At 47.5% G+C, this 22,537-nt stretch overlaps 1 protein-coding gene across 1 annotated transcript; it reads right to left on the bottom strand.

Annotated features, from left to right (window-relative positions):
* Window positions 1-824: 824 nt before the first annotated feature.
* Window positions 825-22,082, bottom strand: LOC146019609 (carboxypeptidase O-like). Its single transcript, XM_083152119.1, has 9 exons — window positions 21,958-22,082; window positions 20,789-20,903; window positions 15,244-15,345; window positions 12,978-13,082; window positions 8,633-8,743; window positions 7,009-7,099; window positions 5,418-5,620; window positions 4,497-4,581; window positions 825-1,167 (listed from the first exon to the last, which is right to left on the bottom strand). Exons 2-9 carry the CDS (start codon window positions 20,897-20,899, stop codon window positions 896-898), a joined length of 1,080 nt encoding a protein of 359 aa, XP_083008245.1. The 5' UTR covers window positions 20,900-20,903; window positions 21,958-22,082; the 3' UTR covers window positions 825-895.
* Window positions 22,083-22,537: the final 455 nt, after the last annotated feature.

The following is a 22,537-nucleotide window of genomic DNA, read 5'->3' as shown; positions in this document are numbered from 1 at the left end:
ACATGACGAGATCCTCTTTATTTCTTTTGACCCCCCCATCTTTTAAATAATTGCCTATTTGAAAAAAAAAGTCCTGATGTGTACCGCACCTCTAGCAAACTCGGACTGCATTAAATACCAGCTAACGTGTCATTATTGAATGAGATGTCTTTATTTGTTACATTTAATTCTTAAAGGTGGTTTAATGACAAACTTGAACCATGACCATGAGGGAGTTTAACCCAAACATTGGCCCTTATTCTGATCGGTGCGGATATATCCGCTTGCGTTCGGCCCGCCGATGTTTTGTGTCTGCGCATGTGCAGAGGCGTCTCTGCGCATGTGCGAGCGGGGCGTACGGCCAAATCCCGCATGATATGTGAACACTCCGAACAGGGGGTGGAGAGGGGCGTGAAGGGCTATTTGGGCTCATTACTATATGCATACGCCCCGCGTTTCATGGGAGTTCCCATGAAAACGCTGGGCGTACGTATGGTAATGCGGCCGTGACGCACGTGTAGGGGGCGGACATATGACATCGCCGGATGTCAGCTGCCCGCCCAGATCCCTGCTTTTGCACGGAAAAATGTCCGTGTGGTCTGAGGTTGCGGGAGCTGGCGGATCACTCGGTCCTGAATTCGATGGTCTGCGACCATCGAATGATGGGGGAGGTTCCCTTAGATGGAGGAGGCGTATTCCGTGAAAAATACACGTGCGGTCCGTTCGGCAAGCTTCTTACCGCATACGGACGGAGTTGGCGATCCGTATGGAAGGCGGGGTTTCGCACGCACGGTCCTGGCCGCATAATCGGCTCCGGCCGCACCGATCAGAATAAGGGCCATTGTCTTTTGCAGGTTTCTCTTTAGCGGGTAACGACAAACAGTATAATCCGGAAGAAAAACAATTATGAATGTGATTAAAATAATGAACAGTATGTGCCAATGACAATTGAGAATGTTAAATAAAACCACAAAGTTCCGGGCAACATATTTGCTGCATTGGGAAAATGTTTTTCATTGATGTAGTCGACAATGGACAATATCCCATCTGTGGTCTCCTCGCACGTAGGTCTAATCTGCTCTTCCGGAAGTATAAATCCATATGTTCCATTATCTCTAAGCTCGAACGTGTAGACAAAGTCTAATCCCAGATCGGCAGCCCAATCCCGCGAGGAGCCAGAACTACTGTCTGTTAATGAGAAGAAATCAGGCATTAGCCAGCAGCTTGGTCGGCCATATTTGCTGTAGATAGCCTACATGTTTCGATACATGAATGCCTCCCATACCCCCATTCTATAAGGGAATAGTTCAGGCGGCAGCGCTGTGCCCTTAGGACTACAGTGCTCTGGGCAATGGCCTCGTCAGCCAGTACCTTCTGCATCTTTGGTTGGTTTGAATACAGCTGTCAACATTGGCAAGACTAAAATATATATACAAATGGGTAAAACTTTTGAAGGGTACATGCAGGCTCCGCTGTACTAAAGGGTACATATTTCAATCGATGCTATATGACTTATCCCACCACAGAGCATCACGGAGGCCACCATATATTGCAGAGAGCAGAGAGCATCAGTGACCACCATGGTGCCAAGTGTTGGGGCCCAAAATCTTTTGGAAGGGTCTGAGTCCTGCTCCCCACTCACCCATTGCAGGGAGTGAGAAAGAACTAACTGCCACTGCAACAGCCTTTCTCTCCATCCCAGTAGATGCTGTTCAGTGCTGTGTGCTGAGTGGGGGAGAAAAGCAGCTGCAGCGTCTCTGTCCTCTCTTTCTCCCGGCATCTTGCCACCATCTGGGTTATATACTGATGCCATACTGTGTGGCACATGCGGAGGCATGACCTCTGTTATTTTCCTTTCTTTTTCTTCATGGAGGATCTCTAGTCATGCCTGCTTTTGTTGGTCACACCCTTAATTTTACTGAGGCCCTTCTGAACTGTTAGTTCCCCTGCATCATGGTGGCCACCAAATACTACCGACAGCATCAGTGACCACCGTATAGTGCACAGAGCATCATCGTGGCCACCATATACTGCTTATAGCATCTGTGACCATCATATAGTGCACAGAGCATCATGGTGGCCACCATACACTGCTGAGAGCATCTGTCACCATCATATAGTGGATAGAGTATTAGAGACCACCATACAATGTAGAGGCCAATCAGTTAATGACACTGTTAATATCCCCCATGTAATACAGGAGGCATGGCAGTGAGGGGCAGAGGAGGTACCCCCTCACACAATGCCATAACCATGCACCCAACAGGAAGAAAAGGTCAAAATGGGGCATTTACACCTCCCGCCCCAGCAACAAGACACATTGTAACCAACTTCCTATCTTTATTTTTCCCAGCAGCCAAACATAATTATCAATTCACAAGCAACAGCTATAATACTGGAAGCAACATAATCTGAAATGATCAGGCTGTGACAGCATCATAAATCTATACTAGTAGGTAGTTCTGTGTTCTCAGTCTACTCTCACCCCTTTATCTTCCATGATATCTCAATGCATACAATACTGAATATGAGCATGTGTGTGTTTTCCTTTATTCCCTACTGCCTGCTTGTACCTTGCACACCTCTTCAATCTATTCCTCTCCTCTCGTATATTCCCCTCATCCTTCAAACTTACTCTTCTCTCATCCATTTTAAAAATAAAAACAGCAACATTGACTCCTCCTCACTCTCTAATTACTATCCCATTTATATTTTCCCATTTGACTCTTAAAATACTTGAGCAGCTTGTCTACAACCATCTCACCTGCTTCCTCTCCAACAACTCTCCTGGATTCTATCCAATCTGGCTTCCGCCTCTTCTGCATCACTGAACCTGTCCTTGCCAAAGTCACCAACAATTTCTCTTCCAAATGAAGGAGCCAGTTCTCCATCTTCAACCTAGTTGACCACTCTGTGGCCTATGACACAGGGGATCATCTTTCCTGCTGCTCATCCTTCAGACCATCACTCTAACACTATTCTTTCTTGGTTCTTCACGTACATCACCAACATCTCCTCCTCTGATTCTACCTCTGGCTCCATCCTTCTAATGGGTGTCTGCCAGGGTTCTGTCCTCTTCTCTGTGGACTTTACACCTCCTCACAGAGTAAATGCATTGGCCTCCAGCATCTCTATCTCTTCTCTCACCTTCTCTATCAGATGCCTCTCTGGTGTCACCTCCAGGAAGTCAGAACGCTTTCTCAAATTCAGTGGGGTTTATTTACCAAGTTGTAAGTTCTATGGAAGACGGATGTTGCCCATAGCAACCAATCAGAATCAAATTCTTAAACAGAGCTACCATCTTATTAAGTAAACCCCAACATGATCAAAACTGAACTCATTGTTTTCCTTCATCTAGATTCTCCTCCCTTCTCAATATGTCTATCACTGTCAATAACATTACTATGACCTCTGACCCCCAACTCAACTGCTTCTGAGCCATTCTTCACTCTTTTGTCATCTTCACTAACCACATTCAAACTCTTGCTCTATCCCGTTGGTTCCAGCTCCGCAACATTGTCCACATCATACTATTCCACTACCAGGAAGACACCAAACCATTGTCACTCAACTTTCTCCTCACACACCTCCCCCACTGCCATCTAGCTCTCTCCAATCTGTACTCAATGCTTCAGCTAGACTCATCTTCCTCTCCTGCCACTCCACATCAACCAAGTCCTCCCTTCAGAATCCTCTTAAATTTCACCACCATATATAAGGCCCTCTCCAACTCTGCTGCTCCCTACAGTTCCAATACATACTGGCTCACACCCTCTATAGTTGGTTAATGACTGTCACCTTTCCTCCCCTCTGATCACCACATCTTATAGCAGAACCCAAGACGTCTACCGTGCAGCCCCCCCCCCCCCCCCCGACATTACAATCATCTCCCTCATCTAATAGACTCTTCGACAGCCTAGATGGCTTCAAGCAGGCTTTGATGTAAGTTCAAATACAGTAAGCATACCAGTCCACCACATCACCACATAGTCTGTCTCACCTTCTTGAATCCTCCAACTTTCCTACTCCTGTTTCCTGTCCTTAGTTCCGTTTAAACTGACTCCTTATGGTTTCGGTTTGTCTTACCGTTTCCCTTTTGAATGTAAGCTATGAGCAGGGCCCTCCTCCCTCTTGTTCTTATTACCTATTGTACTTCTTGCACACTAGTTTCACTCTTTACCTCCCTCCTGGGGCGCTCTGCCCCCTGACTCTACCCCTTAGTTGCTTTCTTTTCTTCAGCATCTTTAGACCGGTTATCTACTCCTGCTGTACGTTAGCTAGTACAGGAATATTCCCATTGAACCCCGTTCATCACTAAGATTTGTAGCGTTGTTACTGGTCTGCTGTATAGTGCAACTCTCTGTACTGTGCTGTTTGACCATGAACGGTCTTAATTGCCCAGTGTATGGCACTGGAGAACACTTGTAATGCACTATCAAACATATATTATTACTATTACTGTACAAATACTATTACGTGTCCAGATTTATCGTCTTTCTCTTGTTGTAGAAACTTACACAGTATATCAGATGATGATCCAACTCGATACTGTGTACCATAGAGCCGCGCTATCTGGGTCGCTGCGTTCTGCCCCACAGACATCTGTAATAAATATTATTTGTAAATGGTAAATGACTTATTTTGTCAGATATTTTGCAAGATAATCATTCGGATCGTAGTGTCCCCCTGACCCATGCATTTTATTTATTTAGTTTGAGACCAAGGGGGTCTGGTAGTACTGATGTCACCGCCTAAGTCTCTGGTTTAAATATCAACACATAAATTTTTTGGAGATGCACTAGGTCGACATTGACAAAAGGTCTACACAAGCAATCAGCTGACACCTGAAACGGTCCAAGTGAAGTTTTCACGTCTTGATGTCTGTGTCAACATCTGTCATCATGAACCCAAAATTGGTGTAATGCGGGGGTTCGCTCCTCTCGCCATGCCATCCACTTTACCATTCCCAATTGTAGTCCATGTGGATCGTAACGTATGAGCAAGTCATTTGGATGAAAATAATTAGTGAAAAACTCATGACACCCTTTCCATGTGTTGACCATTGGCATAATAATCAGCCTGATGCCCCATAATGCAGCGTGCTCAGGCTGGTGGTGGCCCTAATGGTTCAATCCTCTTAATGTCACCTGGAACCATCACCTGTTACTGGATCTTAGTAAGCTGAGAGTGAAATTCACGGTGGAATACCGGTTCAAAACCGTAAAGAGATCTAAAGTATAAACCAATCGTCTTCTGTCATTTCCAGCAAAGCCAGTAACATGACAATTAGACGGTAACTGGTTGGCGCTTACTCTCTCCCCAAGCTTTAATACAACCCCCCCCCCCCCCATAGTGATTGCCAAAACTCTGCCTATGTCACAGTAACGATAACCCAACGGTCAGAAGAGCCTGTGATATGATCCTCTTTGTATAATTACCATTTCCTCGTGGTTGGCGGAGACGTTGGTGGTGTAGCCGTAGGGCAGGAGGATGAGTTGGCTGTACGAGTGCATTGTCAGGAAACATAATATATCAGATTTAAGACTGTCCACCAGCTGGGCCACAGCGCTGACCTCCGGTTCCGAGGCCGGGCCAGGGCCACAGAATGTAAGGTCTCTGCAAACTCTAGAGGCGCCGATGGCTAAAAAGAAAAATGTGCGAGATGGTTTAGGCTGAAACATTATAATTAATTCTATACAAGGAACACGCACTATTGGGATACCTCAGGAGGCCGCAGATGGACGCACAGCATCTATTCATGAAGACAGAGCCGCTGTGGGCATGGGTAATAGCTCACAGGCCGCTAAGCACGCCCACACATTGATGAAAACCGGAGGCGTGGCTTGTGTTCGTGTCATTCCTGTGAAGCTCATACATAGACCACGCCCCCTTTACAGGTGGCTGCATTCTACATTAGGGGGAAATTTACCAATATGGATTCGTAAAAAATAGGTGTATTCGTAGGCAGAAATACACCTATTTTTTACACATTTGTATTTTCGGGATTTACTATCCCGAAAATACAACAATTCGTATTCCTAAAGATGGGACATTCTTATTTGTATTTACAAATACGAATGTCTACACCATCAATAGGATACGACAGGAATCACCATTCAAAAGAATGGTGGTTCCTGATTTACTAAGCAGCTGTATTCATAATACGCATCTGACTGCTTTGTACATTCCCCTCCGGAACACGACTTTGGATACGACTGAAACAGTCGTATGCAGTCGTAGGGAAAATACTAATACGAAAAACTAGGTTTTTCATATTGGTAAATTTCCCCCTAGAAGTCTGGAAGGGTGGGAGGTATAAAATACTGGGCCTGATTCAGAGTTGATCGCCAAAAGCCAACTCGTTCTCAAATGGACAAAACCATGCTGCGCTGCAGGTGGGGCAGATGTAACATGTGCAGAGAGAGTTAGATTTGGGTGGGGTGTGTGCAAACCGATATTTAAATTGCAGTGTCAGAATAAAGCAGCCAGTATTTACCCTGCACAGAAACAAAATAACTCCCTCAAATCTAAATCTGCACATGTTACATCTGCCCCACCGGCAGTGCAACATTGAAGGTTAATCAGACCTTTTTGCTGTTGTCAGAATTTGCACATCGGCCGATTATCAATAGTCTGCGCATGCATATGGATTGTATCGGCCATGCGTGAGACCATCCTGCGATAAAATGTTTTTTTTTTATTTTTTTATTAAATGTTCGCAAGTTGCTTGACTGGAAGCCGGCGTTTGGACGCAGTTTGCCGCTATTCCCACACAATAGACCACGTGTATAGTAAATGAAGAAAAAGTTCTGAAAACATGTTACAAAATCTAAAAAATGTCTGTGACCTTTTGAACCTGTTGAATGTTTGTGCCGGCTGACCTTAAACACTGTCGACCTTTCATCTGCTTGACCTTTAGTACCTGACTATCTAATACTTGTCGACATGGTGTCGACCTAGCAGCTGTCTATTATCCGGATCCCCTCCCACATACTGTAGGCGAAACATTGTCTACTGTCATGAACTTACAGCACCACTTTGCATCAAAGTTTCTGTTCAGGTCAACGCCATAGCAGGTTCCGTTGTCATGCGGCGAACGCGATTTTCTCCAGAGACGATCCTAGGTATTAAATTCAAAGTAACATTGGTACTTGTTTCCTAGCACGGCGCCCATTGGGTTCCATCGCATACCTTAACTTAAGGTATGCGATGGGACCCGACGGACCCATTTTCGGTCTTTTTTTGAGGTTTCCCGACAAATGTAAAATCGGGTCCATCGCAGCTGCTGCTATCACGCCGGTGCACTAGCACCTTCTTGGCACTTGGACACTTTCTGAAAGGACGCACTTGCACTTTTCCTCCGGGACTCCTACCCTTAAGCCTTCTGCGGTGGTGCAGCAGAACATACCTCCCAACTGTCACGATTCCGTCGGGACAGTCCCGATTTTCGGGTCCTGTCCCGACGTCCCACCCGCGGCAGGCATTGTCCCGCTGCGGGGGGGGTGGCAGTTGGGAGACCCCCCAATGTAGTAGAATAGACGCTGTGCGCATGCGCACAGCGTCTATTCTCGTATGAAAATGAGGTCGCGGCTAATTAGCATAAGCCGCACCCTCATTTGCATACGCCACGCCCCCTTTTCGGACGCTCGCGCGGCTTCGCCGCGCGAGTGTCCCTATTTCTTAACATGAAAAGTTGGGAGGTATGGCAGAGCGTACCATTTAAGTCAAGCCAACCGCAACCATCAAATAGGGTGAGGTATTTTTTGTTCATTCTGTTAAACAGAAAGGATTATACCCGGTTTTGAATCAAAGTGCCCATGTGTACATTGTATGTATAAATTTTATGTTATCTGCTAATAAATGTTGTTTTAAATTCAAACAACTCACATTTTATTTATGAATTTGCGCCAAGCTATACCATAACTTCAACTTACCATATTCCAGTCTAAAGGGGGACGGTATCCCTCCCATGGTAAAATAGCAGGCTGCATTTTCATAATCGATGCGCATTGATCACAAGTACTCCAAGTAAAATTGTGTCGGTCTATAGACACCGTTTAGAACATGCAGTAAATTTTGCAAGAAAATAGACTGGCAGCATCCACGTGTCACCAAGGTCAGGAACGTGACTGCGCTCGTCAGAGCGATGTGACAAAGAGGATTCTGGGAACACATTCTTAGCATCTTATGTAAGGAATGTATATTCTAGAGCAATTCTTACATCTCAGCGTGGATTGTTATTAGAGAAAAAGCCGTTGCCTGCGATCAAAAAGTCAGAAAGAACAACCGCCCGGTGCAAAACTGCGCATACATCGCAAATAGCCATCCATTCGCAAAAAAACAAAACTTCAAAGTTTTCCATCTGCGCCAGTCTAGAACTTCTACTGATCGGCACAAGAACCAGGCTGGAAGTGGTCATCGCTGACATCAGAGACACACCCGAAAAACCTGGGTACGTCTGTGTATTCACACACATTCACCCAGAAAATGCCATGTTCCCGCCCCTAAACACTGGCCTCCTGTCAATCAAACTACAGCCACTCTGCAACTTCTCTGCGTTCAGTAATCAACTGGATTGCAAATCCTCTAAATAACGATCTATGCTGAATTAGGCTGTATATTAGTTATTGTTAGACTGTTGTAGAGTTCTTACCGTAGTCCAGGAATAAATAAATCCATCCACATTTAGGACAGGCAGAATGTAGAAGTCTATGTGTGTAAGTGCCTTATGGATCACATGGTTGCTAACGGAGTTTTCAAGTATCTGAAATAAGTATAAAAAGTAAAGATGTCGATTTACCATTACGAGCGGTTTCCTTATATGAAGTCATCTCTCTGTTTGTCCCAAAAAAACAGTCTTGGGATCTATATAGATGTGAATATATACCTTACTGCGTTGTGTTTCCCGTGTGGTTACAGACAGCGCTCGCTCAGAATGCGAACTCTCAAATAAATATCAAATCTTGCAGGTCTATGAAGGGGGGCAGTATAAAAATAACGCAATTGTGTCATATTGGCATCTCCTTTGAGGAAAAAATTTGAGATGTGCAGGTTCGGATTTATCCAGATCTCATAATGGGATCTTATTGTCTATCGGCTGCCACCTTTTTTGACTCCAAAACATGTGACAGCCAGATAGCCAATACGATTGTATTGGGGGAGAGATTAGGCCAGGATCTACATCAGAGGACAGGGATTTCCTAGCCTCTTTGTTGGATCTGTGGCATTCTCCTTGCACGGCCCCAATGGGTTATGCAGCCGGCCAATGGTGTTGCAGCTCAGACCAGTACTGCATGCTGGAGGTGTGGCGTCCCTGCTGCATTACCATATTAGTAAGCAATGTAAGTAGAAGCGGAGGCTAATCCAGGCAGGATGCAATCAGCATCCCGGCGGCGGGGATGGTGGCATTTACAATACCGATGCCGACATCCTGACTCCCAGACAGGCGATGGAATCCCGACATCAATACCGGCGCCGAAATCCCGACTGGCAGGATGCCAAATATAAGTATGCAGGGCAGGTAAGGGTTAGACCCCGGAGGGGAGGTTTGGCTTACACTACAGGGGGAGTGTGGGGGTGGGTGGGCATTAGGCACTTAGAAGGAGGTTAGGCTGCAGGGGTATGGGCATAGGTTTGACCCAATTAAGGTAGACACTATGGGGGACATTTACTAAGAATACGAATACAAAAAATTGGGTACTTGTTTCCTATCTGGGCGCCCACTAAGTTAATTGCGCACCATGCTATTCTCCGTAGTGAAATCTGATCGCATCGCATCGTACACATACACGATATTGAACGATGCGATGCGATGCGATCCGATTCGATTTCCCATAGGAAACAATGTTAAATGGATCAATTTACCCAAATCAGCATAGGGAAGAATGGTAAATGGGCCAGAAACCCCCAAAAAACCCACAGAGCAGTGGAATGTCCCCCCAAAAGTAGTTGACGCCACCCCGCCATCAACGTGAACCCGAAGCGTGGCGAGCGCAGCGAGCCCGCGAGGGGCGGCGGTACGCGTCCTCCGACCTTTTCATGCCCTACTATCCACTAGGGCGTGGAGTGAGAATAGAATAGTGTGGCGAGCGCAGCGAGCCACCGAGCCCGAAGCGTGGCGAGCGCAGCGAGCCCCGCGAGGGGACGCGGATACCTTCACAGGTAAACGCGTCCCTTCGCGGGCTTCCCAGGTGTCCGCGTCGCCATGGACACCTGGGAAGCCCGCGAGGGGACGCGTATAACTGTGAAGGTATCCGCGTCCCCTCGCGGGGCTCGCTGCGCTCGCCACGCTTCGGGCTCGGTGGCTCGCTGCGCTCGCCACACTATTCTATTCTCACTCCACGCCCTAGTGGATAGTAGGGCATGAAAAGGTCGGAGGACGCGTACCGCCGCCCCTCGCGGGCTCGCTGCGCTCGCCACGCTTCGGGTTCACGTTGATGGCGGGGTGGCGTCAACTACTTTTGGGGGGACATTTCAATGTTCAGGGGTGTTTTTGGCCCATTTACTATTGTTCCTATTATAATTTGGCTAAATTGAGCCATTTCACATTGTTTCCTATGGGAAATCGGATCGCATCGCATCGCATCGCATCGTTCAATATCGTGTATGTGTACGATGCGATGCGATCCGATTTCAGTACGGTGCTGTACGTAGAAAACCTGGGCGCCCAGATAGGAAACAAGTACCAAAAATTGTATTTGTATTCTTGCTACGAATGAATACGACTGCATACCTCGTATGCAAAGTCGTGTTCCGGAGGGGAATTTACAAAGCAATTTACGTCTGCTTTGTAACCCTCCGATGTCGTATTAATTCGTATTAACGGCCGTATACAGATGGGGCAGGTCCCATCTTGGCAGGGGATGGCGATGGCGATGCCAGCCGCCATCCCCCGCCAGCGCCATCTGCATAGTGAGATCGGGACGCGCGCGCACGAGAGGCGCGCGCGTCCCCTTCCGACGGCGCTTCCAGCCGCTCCCCCGGGTCACTGCCGGCGTGTCGGCGGTAACCCGGGGTCCCCGCCACCTGCCTGCACCCCCCTAACCCTGTCCGTCTCCCTGAGGCGGAGACGGACAGGGTTCCCGTCGCCCCGCCGACGGAGATTGAGACGCGCGTGCGCGTGAGACAATAGTTTATTCTAGTTTTTTACACTGAAATCAGCCCGGTGGCCACCGCACAGGGCCACCGGGGACAGCACCAGGCTTCAGCCTGGTCAGGTAAGTCCTGGAGGGGGGGACCCCTTTATTGGGGGGGGGGCCCACTCCCCCAGGGCCCCTGGCCAGGCTGACCGGTCAGGGGGTTAATGTTTTGGCCGCGGGACCTTATATAATAAGTGTCCCCCGTCTGTGACATTAACCTGCTGGCTGGTTTGGCCTGGGGCTGGTTCTTAAAATACGGGGAACCCCTGATTTTTTATTACCGGCCCCGGATCTTTCAGCCTGGTGCTGGTTACAGGTGTGTGTGTGTGTGTGTGTGTGTGTGTGTGTGTGTGTGTGTGGCGGGGGGGGGGGGGGTGGACCCCACGCTGATTTTTATTTATTTATTTATTTCTCTATTTTTTTACCTTGAAGCCTGCAGGGATCTGACTGATCCTTTGCAGGCTTCTGCCAAATATGACAGGAAAATAAAGTGTATTTTCCTGCCGTATATTCGTGGCAGTTTTACACTGTATTTTCCTGCCGTATATTCGTGGCAGTTTTTTACGGCTGCTTAGTAAATCAAAACCACCATTCTTTTGAATGGTGATTCCTGGAGTATTCTATCGATGGTGTATTCATTTGTATTTGTAAATACAAATACAAATGTCCCATCAATATGAATACGAAAATTCATATTTTTGGCATAGTAAATGCCAAAAATACGTATACGCCACCCCCCAAAAATCATATTTTCGTATGAAAATACGATTTTTTTTCACAAATTTTTGTTAGTAAATTTCCCCCTATTAGACGATCTTAAAAAGGTCATGGCTTAGGTCGATAGGGACAAAATGTCCACACAAGCAATTGGTCGACATGATTTTTCTAGTTTTTTTTTTAGTCTTTGTTGACTTATGTCAACATGAACACGGTATAAATGTACTCGCCCCACTCGCCACACTATTATATTCTCCCTCTATGCTTATGTGAATAGGTAAGGATGATAGAACACCTGCTCTGGGGAAAGAAACATGAAAAACGTAACCAATCTCTTATGTCAGCCTTTTCCATGTCAACATATTGCTTGTATCGACATTCTGACATGTTGACTTAAGCCATGTTGGCTTTTTTAAGGTGTGGACCTATGGCCTATCAATCAACAGTGGTCGACCTATTGTGCCAACCTAATTAACCATCAACCGCATAACGTCTGCAGAGGGGAGGAGTTAGTTGTAGGTGGTGTGGTACGGAGGTTAGGCACTATCGGTGAGGGTTGGGGGTAAGACGGCTGGGGAGAGGGTTAGGGGGCAAGTTTTCCATCCATCGTGATGACAGTGTCGATATTCTGAACACGGTCATCAGTACATATTCCTTCCAGCCCAGGGACAGATTTAAGTAACTGCCCGCCCATAGGCACAACATTGTGTCCCGCCCTCCCCGCGCATTCCGCAGACCCCCGTGACCCCCTTTCCGCAATTTTCTTCCCCGCCCCGCATTTTGTGGGCCCCCGCAACCCCCCTCCCGCGATTCGCGGACCCACGAGACTCCCGTCATTCGCGGACACCTGCGACACCCCCTACCATGATTCACAGACCCCTCCCGCGACTCGCGTACCCCCGCAACCCCCCCACCCGTGATTTGCCGACCCCCGTCACCCTCATCCTGTGATTTGCGGACCCACCTGTGACCCCCCCCCCTCCTGCCGTGCCGCCCCCAGCAGATGCCGCCCCTAGGTGCCTAGTGGGAAATCTGGCACTGTTCCAGTCACATCTGCCCCTTTATAAACAATGTATTCAGTATTGTTACGTCACCATACCGGGGAAGAGCCACCACTGGACACTGAAGGTTACAGATACTTACTTCTTTAATGAACCACTGACAAAACGCCACCGAAATCCATTCACGAGCATGAATTCCGCAGTCCATCCAAATAATCTTCTTCTTTATATTTGAAGGCTGCCCGATCTGCAAAGAAGACATCATGCTCAGAGGCTGCCCATCATGCTCAGAGGCTGCCCATCATGCTCAGAGGCTGCACATCAGACTCAGAGGCTGCACATCATGCTCAGAGGCTGCCCATCATGCTCAGAGGCTGCACATCATGCTCAGAGGCTGCACATCAGACTCAGAGGCTGCACATCATGCTCAGAGGCTGCACATCAGACTCAGAGGTTGCACATCATGCTCAGAGGCTGCCCATCATGCTCAGAGGCTGCACATCATGCTCAGAGGCTGCCCATCATGCTCAGAAGCTGCACATCATACTCAGAGGCTGCACATCATGCTCAGAGGCTGCACATCAGACTCAGAGGCTGCACATCATGCTCAGAGGCTGCCCATCATGCTCAGAGGCTGCACATCATGCTCAGAGGCTGCACATCAGACTCAGAGGCTGCACATCATGCTCAGAGGCTGCACATCAGAATCAGAAGCTGCACATCAGAATCAGAAGCTGCACATCAGAATCAGAGGCTGCACATCAGAATCAGAGGCTGCACATCATACTCAGAGGCTGCACATCATACTCAGAGGCTGCACATCATACTCAGAGGCTGCACATCATACTCAGAGGCTGCACATCATAATCAGGGGCTGCACATCATAATCAGGGGCTGCACATCATACTCAGAGGCTGCACATCATAATCAGAGGCTGCACATCATACCGAGAGGCTGCACATCATACTCAGAGGCTGCACATCATGCTCAGAGGCTGCACATCATACTCAGAGGTTGCACATCATACTCAGAGGCTGCACATCATACTCAGAGGCTGCACATCATATGAGGAAAAAGTACAGTCCGTCATCAGAGCCACTATTACAATGTTCAGCTTATAGTAACTGTTACTGAAGGACAGTTTGTGTGCAATGGGGCCGAGAGGGTGGGGAGAGAGATAAGAGGGGGGCTGGCCACACCTCCATGCATTGGCCACACCCCCTCCAAGTACCCTGGGCATGGCACAGCTGTTGGCATTGCTACTAGCCTGGATTCCTTCTCCTGGTAACATCTACCTGCTCTGCACTACAACAGTATAAGCGGCCCGTTTATCATAAATTAGTGGCTAATTCCCCCAAAACACCCATTTTTAGGGGATACCCATAAATATTTAGTACCCCCCACATGCATCAAGGAAAAACTGCAGCAGGAATTTCTGATCCCTCATGCCCAGCCAGCAGCGACATCCCTCATAGATTACTACGGGGGATGCGATGCCCCTCGATGTATCAATATCGAGCAGCAGCGGGTCCTGGAGCTACTGCCATTCTGAGATGGTGATAGCCCATTGCAGCCTTTGTGCTACAGACCACACTGCCAGCGGGGGGGGGGGGGGGGGGGGGGGGGTCAGCACAGGTCGTCTGGGGGTCAGCACCAATAACGCATGCGCAGACCCAGTGGTGCAGGTGGCTGGTGCGTTATCACCTTTCACTTTATCACTTCGCCAGGCTTAACCCTTTGAGTGCCAACATCTGTGAGAGATGCGCAAAATATCCACTAAAAATTCCAGCGTTGCTCACATTTGTTATATAAATTCAAATAAAAAATGTTGTGTAAAAAAGGATGATATTTCCTCTATGAGGTAACATACATTACAAGTAATTATGATGCATATAAATGTTTGCTTGGCAATTTTCACATCTACAGTATTTGACAAATTCACTTGGCACTCAAAGGGTTAATCCATCTGGGCATATTACTCATATCACTATTCACTACCAATACTATGTCAAATGGTAATGTAATGTCAATGCTTCCGCCAGGCTGTGACATCATTAATGACGACGGATCTGCCAGTGTGTATACAGGACACTCTGCCCGATCCATCTGCAAATATATCTTTAGGTGTGTACCCAGACTAAGAATAAAGCTGCCCAGCATTTGTGGGCCACATGCAAACGCAGCCAGTATTTACCCTGCATGGAAACATTAATAATGTATTAGCCCATATTATATTGCTACATCGTTTGTCCAGGTGCAAAGTAACAGTATTTGCTTTTATTGCTGCTCCCAGCTCAGAATCAGAATTGCATGGAACGGATTGCACATAATCATCCGTAAAGTAAAAGCACCAGACGTAATGCAGTAACGTGCAGAACGTAAGGCACAGGTACAGGTACAACGCTTACTTTGAAATAGTAGATCGGTCTCATCTCATAGGTTGGTCCGAGATAATGTATTGTTACAAGATGTTTATAAGTGTCTTTTATTTGATCCATCCATTTGTAAATCTGTAAAATGCAAAGAAACACTTATTTATTTGTGTAATAATGGTCATACGTCGCGGAGGATACGTAACACAGAAATATGGAATATCTAGCGCTGACGTCGGGTTACCCTTTCTATGGACATGGCCTGTGCGGGAGTTCTTGCTCCATGGGCAAAGCAAGCACTGAGACCATGCCAGGAATACTTACTTCTGTCCATTGTGGAATTCCCCTAACCCTGTTCCGTTAGACACAGTTACTAATGTAGTGCAGGGCTGGCCCAAACCAGTTCTCCAGATCTACAAACAGGTCATGTTTCCCAGATCACCTAGCTGGAACACAGGTGTAGTTATTACTAAAGGTCCCATTTTTGAATGTGGGCAGCTTTTATTCATAACTGACACATTCTACAGATCCCCAGGTGGCCTGGAAAACATGGACTGTTGGTAGATCTCGGGGACCGGTAGGATGTGCGATCTGATGACATCACGTTCCACCAGTGCTCAGTCGTCCATGGTTTCTGCTCTACACACCATGGCACTCAGAGCCAGATTAAGGTCTAAATGGGCCTGGAGCTGAAAATGATCAAGGGCCTATTATGCGCAATAATGTGGGGGGCGTGACCAGTGTTCTGGTTGGGTGGTCTGCTCATGGGTGTGTCTTTATTTGTGTAAATGCTTTCAACTAATTATATATGCCTGGAAAAGGCAGGGGGCTGGCATAAGAAAAATGCATGGAGATATATTGGCAGGTGCCCTCCAAAGGTACACCCGCAGGATGCCGATGTCCTCAGATACTTGCGGGGTGAGGCGGCACTCCAGTCATAAAAAAAATACTGAAAGCCGAAACTTGGTAGACAACATTTCAGCACCTAAAGTTACCACACCGTATACCCCTTATACAAATCATGTAATACAATAGTAACCCCCTTATACTGTACTTGCCTCTTACATATTATGACATATGGAATGAGCCAAAATTCACACCGATTGAGCCAAAATTCACACTATGGCACACAGATTGAGTCAAAATTCACGTTATGCCACACAGATTAAGGCAAAATTCACATTTTGCCACATGGATTGAGTCAAAATGCACACTACACCAGGCATGTCCAAACAGTGGCCCTCCTGCTGTTGTGAAACTACACGTCCCAGCATGCCTTGACATAGTTTTAGCATTCCCTAATAGCAAAACTGGGGAAATGCATGGTAGGACTTGTAGTTTCACAACAGCTGGAGGGCCATAGTTTGGACATGCCTGCACTATACCAAACAGATTGAGCAAAAATGCACAATATGCTCCATAAACAGGGGCATTTGGCGCGCATTAAAAATTGACACCATAATGCCCATTACATGTTAAGCCACACACCATAATGTCCATTAGGTATTATGCCAAACACCATAATGCCTATTAAAAATGATGCTACATAAGTGTTGCTTACCTACATGTTCATTGCCAGGGGTTCGATGCTCATTGCCAGGGGTTCCATGCTCGTTGCCATGTGGGATTACATGCTCATTGCCAAGGGGGAATACATGCTCGCGGTAACTGGGGGACAGCCACCGCGGGGCAGAAATGACAGCCATTGACAGCAGGGCCAGATTAAAGCAGGGGCAAAAGGGGTCAGTACCCATGGGCCCCCTCTAGCTAGGCGCCCCCTGTGGTTGGCATGTATTTTTAACAAAAACATTATTATTATTTTTTTTAGCTAAAGGTTTTGTGCATGGGAGTGGGGTAGTGCTGCAGCTTCACCTATCTGCCAATGTGACATTGATTAATGGTGCTGAGCATCGGGAGCCAAGGCACACTGACTGCACAAGTGTGCAGTGCATTACTGGGAGTTGACTAAGTCCCATGACACTTTGCACAAGAAGGCAGAGGCTGAGAGGTTTATGCTGAGCTCTGATTGGTGGAGCTCATTACATGCTTCCCAGGCCTATGGAGGACAGCAGCAGCAGCCTAGTCATGGGAGGGTTTTTAATCAGAGGCACTGACACTGTGAGGTCTCCTACAGTCCTACAGAGTAAGCAGTTACCCATTGACCAAGTTTATACTGTCTTTACTCTGTGTTTTGACAGTATAATATTCTCTCATGCAATTTGTGGCCAGTAATGACAAGTGCAAGGGGCCCCCCGAAGGCTTAATCTGGCACTGATTGACAGCCGGGCAGAGAGCAGTGGGCTGCTCGGCTGTATTCAGAGCACTGCATGTCCCGGCTATTTGAAATAATACCCCTTTCACACCAGAAAATGCAGGGATTTACCCGGGAATACGATCCCAGGATCATGCAAGGACATTCTCGGACTGGCCCATTTTACACCAGCCTAATCCCTGCATTTTCTGGTGTGAGGGGGAGAGAAAGCCACCGCCGCCCCCTTTAAACAAACAGCTATATCTTCGGAACCAACTGACCCATTTAAATGTAGGCTTCAAATGATTTTGGTCCCGTGAAACTGGGCCGTTTGGTTCCAGAGAATTCTGACCTCAAACAACATGAACAGCCATGAAATTACATTTTAGAAATGAAAAAAAAATTTGGTTTACCCACAATATCTCTGGAACCAATGAACCCATATGGACCAGGTATCAGATTGAAGGCCCAGCAATTTGGGTTTGACTGAGATCAACCTCGAGCTTCTGTAATGCCGGAGTGGGAACTGACAGCCGTTGGAACCGGGTGGAGGTCGGAATTAGCGGGTCCCATGTTATCCTATGGGGACAACGTTCCAGGTTTGCCTGGCGGTATCTCTGGTTCCCGGGGGGCTAGCGACACGGGGCTGGGCTCGTTGGAAAGCCCTGACCCTCAGCTACAAAATGGGCCTATTTGGAGAGTGGGCCTGGAGCAGTAGCTCCATCAGGCCCATTGTTAATCCGGCCCTGGTGGCACTACCTGGCATGGAGAGTGGGGTATGCCCTACAGCTTGACGATATCTCTCATCATGGAGTTTGTGGACCACTTATAGCTGCACTGGCTGATTTTTACAGGTAGACATATGCCACGATAGGCATATTGGTGCTCACCCATTTTGCCTTGCACATGATAACATACACTGTTACCCACTATTGTCATCTGCTGACCATGGTTTGCCCTGGACCACCATGAGGGAATCCCCTTAGACATCCTTGTCTATGAAACATTAGCAAAGTCCACCTGTGTGGGTCACTGAAGTTCCTTCCAAATATTCTCCCCTCTTTTGAAGCAACCGAAGTTCCCACCACCCATCCTGGTAGTCATAATCCCATACAACCAGGGCAGTCCAGTGTCCAGAAGTTTTATATGAGCATACTGGGGTGTTTATTTAACTTATCAATGCACAAGACAACTGTATAGAAGCTCAACATGCCATATCTCTGGTGACCCTCATTTACCCAGGATGAGGTGGCTATGGCACAGCCCCCTCCTCACCTCGTCCATTGTGTGGTATTAGCACAGCCCCCTTTTCATCTCTTCCATTGTGTGGCTATAGCACAGCCCCCTCTTCACCTCATCCATCATATGGCTATAGCACAGCCCCCGACTCACCTCATCCATCATATGGCTATAGCACAGCCCCCTCCTCACCTCATCCACTGAATGGTTATAGCACAGACCCCTCCTCACCTCATCCATAGTGTGATCATAGCACAGCCCCCTCCTCACCTCATCTAATGAGTGGATATAGAACAGCCCCCTCCTCACCTCATCCATCATATGGCTATAGCACAGCCCCCTCCTCACCTCATCCATCATATGGCTATAGCACAGCCCCCTCCTCATCTCATCCATTGAGTGGTTATAGCACAGCCCCCTCCTCACCTCGTCCATAGTGTGGTCATAGCACAGCCATAGGTGCCGATTCTGTGGGTGCTTGAGGGCCTGAGCACCCATGGAAATTGATGAGTACCCACCCTTTCAGCAGCGGCCCACCCGCCCGTGTCCCACTGCACTCCCCCTCCCTCGTCGCTGGCACAGGTACTGTGTGGGCATTTATGTACCTGCACTGTGGGGGCATTTATGTATTTGGCACTATGTGGGCATTTATGTATTTGGCACTGTTGCCATAATTTGAATATTGGAGACAACTGTGCTGCGTAATATAAATCAGTATTATTTTGTGGCCACACCCCTTTCCCATAAAGCCACTCCCCTATATTTTGGGCTTGAGCACCCACCAGCAAAAACATAAATTGGCACCTATGAGCACAGCCCCCTCCTCATCTCATCCATTGTGTGGTCATAGCACAGACCCCTCCTCACCTCATACATTGTGTAGTTATAGCACAGCCCCCTCCCTCCTCACCTCATACATTGTGTGATTATAGCACAGCTCCCTCCTCACCTCATCCATAGTGTGGTCATAGCAAAGCCCCCTCCTCATCTCATCCATTGTGTGGTCATAGCACAGTCTCCTTCTCACATCATCCATAGTGTGGTCATAGCACAGCCTCCTCCTCACCTCATCCATAGTGTGGTCATAGCAAAGCCCCCTCCTCACCTCATCCATAGTGTGGTCATAGCACAGCCCCCTCCTCACCTCATCCATTGAGTGGTTATAGCACAGCCCCCTCCTCACCTCATCCATAGTGTGGTCATAGCACAGACCCCTCCTCACCTCATACATTGTGTGGTTATAGCACAGCCCCCTCCTCACCTCATCCATAGTGTGGTCATAGCACAGCCCCCTCCTCACCTCATCCATAGTGTGGTCATAGCAAAGCCCCCTCCTCATCTCATCCATAGTGTGGTCATAGCACAGCCTCCTCCTCACCTCATCCATAGTGTGGTCATAGCAAAGCCCCCTCCTCACCTCATCCATAGTGTGGTCATAGCACAGCCCCCTCCTCACCTCATCCATAGTGTGGTTATAGCACAGCCCCCCTCCTCACCTGGTCCATCATATGGCTATAGAACAGCCCCCTCCTCACCTCATCCATAGTGTGGTCATGGCACAGTCCCCTTCTCACCTCATCCATAGTGTGGTCATAGCACAGCCAGGGCTGGTGTAAGGCTTCTCAGCACCCTAGGCAAAACTCCAGCCTACTGCCCCCCACCCACCCCCCACCACCACACACACATACTGCCACCAATAACCATTTTCCAACCCCTTAATGCATACTTGATTAACATTCTGGAATAGCAGGGAGCCTCCCAAAATTAAGTGGTCCTCCCAGCCCCCCAGGTAGGTGGGCAAGACTCTTGCTTTCTCTGGAGGCCCCCAGCACCCTCCCCTTTGCCACCCACAACAGAGTACAGGAAGAGAGGGCAGCAAAATAGGGAAATATGCCTCAAGAGAAAGTATGGAGGTGAGGTCGTAGAGGTTCCACAGCAACCGCCTGCGTTAAGTACAACAAGGATCCTCACAGACATCCTTGATTTTTTGATAGGCAGACATGGTGGCACCTCCCTAGATCCTGGTGCCCTAGGCAGCTGCCTAAAGCTGCCTAGTGGTAGAGCCTGCCCTAAGCACAGCCCCCTCCTCACCTCATCCATTGGGTGGTATTTTGTGTAATCAAATGAAGCCAATGACTTCTGCTGCCTTCTGCCTTCATGGACAAGGTTTTGATCAATAAGTTTTTGTACATCATTTATCATCACCCTAGAAATGAGAATAAAGAATACGTGATGAAACAATCCTGTATCACAGAATACTTACTGTAACTTGCATGTTATTGTTGTCCTGTTACTATAGACTTTGCACTAATGGGCATTCAGATAGCAATGGTGTCAGGGGGAGACATGTGGCGATGTACCGCAAGGTTTAGGCGTGTTACCTGCTGGAGTCATGACACAACAGTGATAATACTGGATTCATTTACTATAGATCAGATAAGATTTACTAACGAGCGGTACTGTAGGGGTTTGTAAACTGATGGGGATCACCATGGATTGTCTGAGGGTTCAAAATACAACATTTAACAAAGGTCGCTTCGAATTTCTAAATAGAAACTACTGTCAATCTGGATTGATTGTGAACCCCCCATCCTTTCGCTATGCGTAGAAGGTGGTCTATAGGTTCCGAGCAGGCTCATAGCAGGTCAAGACCTTCAGAAAGACTAAGCATAGGAAAAGTAGTTCTGGCTGTTCCATCTTTAATTGTGTAACTTGACCTTGCTGGTACCTGTTGTGTACCACTGGAAATATGTGATTGGTCTATTTTATCATCAATAAGGTGTGGGATGCCATTGGCACTAGGGCTGGTAATACTGCACGTAAGAGTGGGGTCCAACCCTGGCCCCAATTGTTTTGGAAATGTGTAATTTTCGCTGTTCTTCTCTACCTATCATTGTAATTATCACTTATCTGTAGGGTTATGACAGGGATCCCTCCCAGAATTCCCCACGGCCACCGCCAGCACCCTGCGTATGCAGAGACGTACTCCATGGGTCACTGACCTGGGTGTCCGAGGGTGTGCGGCCATCGCAAATGGCAGCTCTTATTGGGAGAGCTGGCCTTTGAGTTGCTCATCGCAGTTAGTACATATGCAATTAGCTTTGTTACGATGAGCGGCCGGATGTACAGTACTGTAAATGTTGGTACTGTATATCCCACTCTCTAAGCTTAGTGCTCAATATGGTGTTAAATTGTTTCCGTATAGTAGTGTCCATCTTTCTCAGTGTGGGGCGGGTGACTGGGCTGCTCCATGCACTTACTTAACTGGAATATCTTTTTGAAGAAAGTTTTGTTTCAGTTTTGGCAAAAGAGAAGATGGCACCAGTACATGCACCTCTCCACCCGGGGAGACGTCCCCGACATCATCTGGTTTCCATAGATCCAGCTGCAATGTAAGAAAACACCATACATTACCAACAGGAACCCATACTACTGTGGGAAATGTATAGTGCTGTAATATACCGGTGCAAAGTCAAATCTAACTCACTCTGCACATGTTACATCTGCCCCACCTGCAGTGCAGAACGGTTTTGCCTATTTTGAGAACAAATTCACCCTGTGATCAAGTCTTAATTAGGCCCCCTGTGTACTGTATAGGAGTTAAGAGTTTTACTGATCCCAAATGAAAGTTTGCAGTATTAAGGTGATACGTTACATTAGATTGATCGCAGTTTTTTTACTTATTGACCTTCGTGGTCCGGCCTCATTCTATCCAAAATCAAGGAAAGTGTAAACTCGCCTCTAGTAATCCTGTGTTTATCATTGATGCCCGAAAGAGAAAATGAGCAGGGGGCAAAGTGCACGGTGCAGATGTGGCATGAGAAAGAACGTAAGAGGTAA

This window comes from Crinia signifera, chromosome 7 (assembly GCF_055691185.1).
Source record: "Crinia signifera chromosome 7, ASM5569118v1, whole genome shotgun sequence".
In the NCBI taxonomy this organism is placed as follows: Eukaryota; Metazoa; Chordata; class Amphibia; order Anura; family Myobatrachidae; genus Crinia; species Crinia signifera.
Note: the sequence above shows the minus strand (reverse complement) of the source record. Positions and strands in the feature narration are given on the sequence as shown.